This window comes from Strix aluco, chromosome 13, assembly GCF_031877795.1.
Source record: "Strix aluco isolate bStrAlu1 chromosome 13, bStrAlu1.hap1, whole genome shotgun sequence".
NCBI lineage: Eukaryota > Metazoa > Chordata > Aves > Strigiformes > Strigidae > Strix > Strix aluco.
In genome coordinates, this window is record NC_133943.1 from 21,158,177 (window position 1) to 21,164,150 (window position 5,974).

At 62.6% G+C, this 5,974-nt stretch overlaps 2 protein-coding genes across 2 annotated transcripts; both read right to left on the reverse strand.

Annotated features, from left to right (window-relative positions):
* Positions 1-2,723: 2,723 nt before the first annotated feature.
* SLC35A4 (solute carrier family 35 member A4) lies at positions 2,724-4,532 on the reverse strand. Its single transcript, XM_074838458.1, has one exon. The coding sequence runs from the start codon at positions 4,524-4,526 to the stop codon at positions 3,579-3,581; it is 948 nt and encodes a 315-aa protein (XP_074694559.1). The 5' UTR covers positions 4,527-4,532; the 3' UTR covers positions 2,724-3,578.
* A 66-nt stretch (positions 4,533-4,598) lies between these two features.
* On the reverse strand, positions 4,599-5,737 carry LOC141929261 (SLC35A4 upstream open reading frame protein). Its single transcript, XM_074838459.1, has 3 exons — positions 5,699-5,737; positions 5,469-5,567; positions 4,599-5,301 (listed from the first exon to the last, which is right to left on the reverse strand). Exons 1-3 carry the CDS (start codon positions 5,711-5,713, stop codon positions 5,104-5,106), a joined length of 312 nt encoding a protein of 103 aa, XP_074694560.1. The 5' UTR covers positions 5,714-5,737; the 3' UTR covers positions 4,599-5,103.
* Between the last annotated feature and the right edge of the window lie 237 nt (positions 5,738-5,974).

Genomic DNA, 5,974 nt, shown 5'->3' on the forward strand with positions numbered 1-5,974 from the left:
GTGGGAGCCCATGGCTGAGAGCCAAAGGGGTGCCGTCGCCCCATGGGGATGTGGGCTTGCTCCCAGCGTGGCCAACCTGTCCTTGGGCTGCCGTGAGTCAAGGCTCAGCCTGCCTGGCGTGTGGGTCCCAGTCCCATCCCTCTCCCGGGGCGTCTCTCACCCCACGCGCAGGGCACCGGCCATTGCCCACCCCGTGCCTGATGCTGGCTGCCTGCCCTGGATTGTCGAGCGGCTGCTGGAGGGGAACAGCCTGACATTCCTGTTGCTGTGTGTGATGCTGCCAGGTAGCCCCTGGGACTGGGACATGCCTCTTTGGGGTGCCCCCTCCCTGAGGTTTCCCCCCCATCCCACCCCATGGCACTCAGCCCCTGCCCACTGCCTGGGGACACCCACGGCCGTCAGAAGCTGGACCCTGGCCCCACTCATCCCCATCAGCCCTGACCCTGTGCCAGGCCCTGGGACGTCCCTGCACTGGTGGACCCCCGCGGCCCCCGCCCAGGGCTTGCCGCTCTCCCAGACACCTCCAGAGAGGAGATCCTGGCGGCCCTGGGGCTGGCCGAGCGGGTGAAGGGGCTGGCCAAGACCATCTCACCCACATTGTGGGACCCCGTGCAAGAGGTTGCGGCGCGTCGGAGGGAGATCCGAGGGCTGCGGACGGAGCTGCTGGCTAGAGCTGGCCTCCCTGAGCAGAAGATGGCTGTGGCCCGGCTGCGGACAGCCCTGCGGGAGCTGCAGGTGGGACAACACTCCTGGCCACCGGACGGGACCAGGATGGCATCGATGCTCTCCCATCGGATGAGGTCCAGGCTCTGTCCTGGTGTCAGACCCTTGTCCGGCATTGAGGGCAGGGGCTGGGGTCTGCCTGCTGCGGGGTGAGATGCTGGGGGTGGGATGTGTCCCTGGAGCTGTGCCATGCCTGGAGGTCTCCAGCACAGCAGCAAGGACCTCCCGCCCCCTTTTCCAGGTGCTGAAGAGCCAAAGGTGGGAGAAGAAGCAGGCAGCGGCCGAGGTGCTCAGGACAAGCCAGACGCATGAGCCCAGCACGCAGGTGGGCACAGGCCAGGCCACTGCCCCCTCATCCAGGGACAACCCAGGGGCAGGAGAAGCCCTGAATCCTGGTTGCATCCCCGTAACAGCTCCTCCTGCTCCCACAGGACCGGATCTCCGCAGGGAATATAGCACCAGGCCAGCCGCTTGGCACCCAAATGCCCCTGAGTGGTGCCAGTCTGCAGCCAGCAGGTCCGGAGCGTGGGGACAGGCCCCATTCCTGGGTGGCTGATATGTGGGCACAGAGCATTGCTTTACATGGTGGGAAAAGGCCTCATTCCTCCATTTAAACCGTTTTCTTCAGTCACACCACATCCTGGTCATTCTCCTTCCCTCTCCGCATGCAGGACCGGGTGCCAGCGAGAGCAGTCAGGGAGGGGACAGCCGAGCCCCGGCGAGCACAGGGCAGGGTCTGCTGGAGGAGCCCTTGCCGAGCGAAGCGCCACAGCTGCGGCCACCGACTGGGGCTGACACAGTGAGTAGGAGCCCGCTGGCTCCCTGCCTGCTGCTCCTGGGCAGGAGCAGTGCCTGGGGCCTGCAGCCGTCTGCATCAGCGGCACTGGGTCCCCCAGATGCCATCCCAGCCCGCTCTGCTCTGCCAGGCAGGGAGCCGCTGCCAGCCGTGCCCGTCCCTGGAGGTCCAGTACGCCCTGGCCAAGGCGCAGAGGCAGCGGCTGCGAGCTCAGCACTGCCTGCTCCTCCGGCGAGAGCTCGGCCACGGGGCAGCGCCAGACCAGGAGGCGAGCAGGGAGGTGGGCAGAGGAAAAGAACCCATCACTGCGTGCTCCAGGCTCTCCTCCTTCCAGGGCAGGACAGCCACAGGGAGCAGAGACCCTGCAGAGCTGCCCTGTCCTCATCCCTGTCCCCTGCAGCCGGACGCAGCTCGCTGGCAACAGGAGGTAGCTAGGCTGGGGCTAAGCCTGGAGGCAGCGCACAGGGAGCGGGAGGCAGCCGAGTGGGACCTGGAGGCCTTGCTGCAGAGCCACCGGCAGGAGATGCAGGCCTGCAGGCAGCACCTGCTGCAGGTGGGCTGGGAGGGCTGGGGACGCGCCTCCGGGCTGCCAGGGCTGTGCCAGGCAGCTCCCGGCATCCCCACAGGTGCTTCAGGACCAGCAGCGCCTGGCAGAGGAGCAGAGGGAGGCCCTGGACCGCCAGCACCACGTACAGCTGCAGGAGGCGCTCCGGGACGCCGCAGAGCTCGCTGAGCGCAACCAGCAGCTGCGTGACGCTGCCACACAGACACCCTGAGCCAGCGTCGTGGGGTGGCGGGGATGGCTGCCCCGGCAGGCAGGACACGGGCCCTGCAGCCCCCTGCCACCACCCCACCCCAGCTATGGCAGTTACACAGGGCAAGGCCTCCCACCCTGCCTGCTTCAGCTGCTGAGAGCTGCTCCTAGAAGAGGCCTGGGGAGGCTGCTTGCTGGCAGGAGGGGAGTGCTTCACCCCTCTGCCCGCCCGGGGAAAACCCTGCTCTGCTGCCGTGCACGTGCCTGCGGGGGCACAGGCTCAGGCACACAGCCAGAGCGGGCAGGGTGGGAGGGCTGGTGGTCCCCACAGCTGGAATAAAGCAGATGCCCCTTCACCAGTGAGTGTCATCAGGCTTGGACACGCCCCTGCCCCCCAAACCTCCGCCAAACAAAACAGATGCCTTCCTGCAGGGAGGACAGACACACACATGATGCTGAACTGCAACTTTAATAACCCCAGCCAGAGCCAGCAGTGACTTCTGCCTGCCAGGAACTCACTAGCTGCAGTGCTGGTACAAATCTGGGTGCTGTCTCCCTTTTGGGGGGCAGGTAAAACAGTTCCCACATCCCCCCATTCCCCTTCTTCTCCACACGGAGCAATGACATCATGCCCAAGAGGGAGAAATGGGGCCTAAGGAGAGCAGCCCTTCAGCCAGGGACTGGGGCAAGGGGTGGGCTGGAAAACTGCAGAGGTGGGGGAGATGCCCCTGGATGCAGCGCAAGGCTCTCTGGGCAGCAGCATCCAGTCTTGTGCAGAGAGCTGGGAGAAGCACCCTCCACAGGGGGGGAAGCAGCGTCAGAGCCTAACGCCGGCCTGGCAGCCATCGTGCAGAAGGGCTGCCTGTGCGCAGAGGAGCCCACAGCACAGCAGAGCTAACCGCTGCGGGAGCATTCACAGGCACAAGAGTCGGGTGCACTCTGGTGGGGGAAAGCAGCTTGAGAATATGAGACACCCCATGAACAAGGGGCTCAGGACCCACTCTCGAGGCTGGGCACGCCCGATCACACGGGAACCCTGTGGCACTCCCTTGCTGGGCTGCAGCAGGGCCCAGCTTCCCCCCTAGAAACAGGACAGGGCCCTCTCCCCCTCAGCACTCCTCCTCTTGGGGCCCCTCGCTAGTTGTGCACACGCCAACCAGTAACAGCTCCCCACAAACACCAGGGCTGGGAGGCCGATGGCCACAACACCACTGTGCTTCCAACACCAGTCCCAGCACACGCACCGAACACCCCTGAGGAACAACTAAAGGCCGCCCTGGTGCACGCAGGGCAGGAAGGCAGCAGCTACGTGACCCCATAGTACAAGTGAATAGCGAAGCCGATGCACGAGACAGCAATGAAGAAGAGGAGGGTGAGCTGGAGGTTGAAGAGAGCAACGGACAGGAGGGCGTTGACCAGGATAGAGCAGGAGATCACGAAGAGCCTGGTGATGTTACTGCTGTGCTTCATGACCACGGACATGATCAAGCCATTCAAGGCCTGGCTGACCACAATCACCAGCACCCAGGAGGAAAAGCCCTCCAAGAAACCGCCCTCTGCGCTGCTCCAGAAGTAGCCGATCAAGTTGAGCAGGACTCCAAAGAAGTAAAGGAAGAGGTTCTGAAGGCTGAGAGGCAGTGCCTGGGTTTTCAGGATGGCTTCTGTGTAGACAGCAGACAAACCTGATATCAGGCAGTACACCGAGATCAGCAACAAGCCCACCAGTGTGATGTGCAGCTGCATCTTGGAGGGGCTACCAGGGTCCTGCAGGCCACCACAGCTGTAGCTGACCCCAGCAGCCACCAGCAGGAGAAGCGCCAGCCACTTGCGCATGCTGAGTCTTTGGCGCAGGAAGAGGCTGTAGAGGAGCGCGGTGCTGACGATCTTTAAGTTACTCAAGACCTGATAGGTGCTGGGATCCATGAAGAGCTGCATGTGAACCACCAGGTTGTTGTTGGCAGCATAGAGCAGGGCAGAGAGGGCGAAGGGGGCAACGTGGCGCCACGACACGGCGACTCCCAGCAGCTCCCGGTCCCAGGTCAGCAGGAACAGGAGGGAGAACACCAGCTTTGTCAGCTCAACAAGAACCACGACGGACGTGGAGCTGAAGGGGATCATCCCATCCACCTTGCACTGGGTCAGGAGGGGAGCGTGAGAGCCATATATGACTACAGACAAGATCAGCATCAGTCCCCACAGTCCCCTCCGGAGCACCGGGTTTGCAGAGCTGGCAGAATTACCAAAAATCACCATTTTCAGGCAGTAGCCAGCAAGGGCGAGCTGCTATCAGTGCAGAGAGGCCAGACAGACTCACACCCTAGAACATTCAAGAAGAGACCAAATACCATGAATTTAATGAGCCTGATTAAAACAGGATGGTACCTGCTACATTTCTGATGCAGTAGAAGAGAATGGTTTTGTCTTTTGTTAGGAAGGGAACTACAAGCCTCCCCAGAAAGCCACGCAAAACATGTTCCTAGGGCAAAGTGTGCTCTTGGCAGAAAAGTGTACAGGTGGTGAGCGTGATGACATGTCACAGGCAGCCTTTCAATCCACAGGACGAGAGGTGAGGGGAAAAGCAGCTAGCAAACGGTCAGCCACCTGTGCTTCCACGCTACTGTGGGTTAATAGAGTGATCACCACTGACACAACGCTCTAATAAATACCCCATAACCAGACCTGCTGATGTCTCACGATGATGTGGTGTAAAGCCCTTTTCCAGTGGAATAGAACCGTGTACATGACATACCTCTGAAAGCCCTAGGAATCTTCTGCACCTGCTAACTAAGGAGTACCGTTCCCACAGTCACTGCTGCCAAAGGGCTCCTCGCTAGTCCCGACCTTTTTTCAGTGAACTGAAATAGTCCCGGACTGTCTTTTCAACATTGGGGACAGCGTAGTTCTGAGCAGCGTATATCCCTGTGCAGGTCCCAGCCACGAATCCCAGGACAGCCGAGAAGCGAAGTTTGGCTACCAAGTAGCCTGCCAGGAAGCCTTTGAGAAAGGGTGAGGCCAGCAGAGAGCCATCCTGAGGAAAAGAGCAAAGAGTGAGGCCATCGGCTAGCGCGGGCTTGCACAGGGAATGCAGAGCACAGGCGTGCCCCAGGGATTTTTTTTTTTTTTTTTTAAGCAACCCCCCTCAGGACGGGTGACAGGGCCACACGGGTCGCCACAGCAGCGGGGGGAGCGCGTTACCTGCCCCACGCCAGCGTGCACCTCATCCTCCACCCTGCGCTGCAGGCTCTCCAGCTGGTCCTTCAGGAAGGCGAGGTCCTTCAGCTTGGGCAGCGGGTCCTGGCGGAGACACGCAGGCTGATGCCGAGCCCCCCAGGCAGCGCCAGAGAACCAGCCCAGCGCTCCCTCAGCCCCGGGTGAGGGTCAGATCGGATCGGCCCGGCCGCGCCTCCCCGCGCCTCCCCGCTCACCTTATCATCCGCCATCTTAGCGCAGGCGCCGCCCGCCGCACGGGCACCGCCCACCGCGCAGCACGCCTGCCGCTGATTGGGCCTCGGGGAGGCACGTGATACAGCGCGCGCCCCTGGCCGGCGCCATCTTGAGACAGGGCGGGGGCGCAGAGCAGCTGCCATGATGGCGGTGGTGTCTCCTCCCTCCTGAGGGCCGGCCCCGCCTCGGGGGTAGGGGCGCTGATACAGAGCCCTGCAGAGCAGCGCGGGGCCTGGGGCCGCCCTTGAGGGGGATAG

Excerpts from the sequence above, each read along its gene's own strand:
- SLC35A4 (XM_074838458.1), bottom strand. The coding sequence starts at position 4,526 with ATGGTGATTTTTGGTAATTCTGCCAGCTCTGCAAACCCGGTGCTCCGG.
- LOC141929261 (XM_074838459.1), bottom strand. Across the intron at positions 5,302-5,468 it reads TGCACGCTGGCGTGGGGCAG|GATGGCTCTCTGCTGGCCTC; the intron begins GTAACGCGCTCC and ends TCTTTTCCTCAG.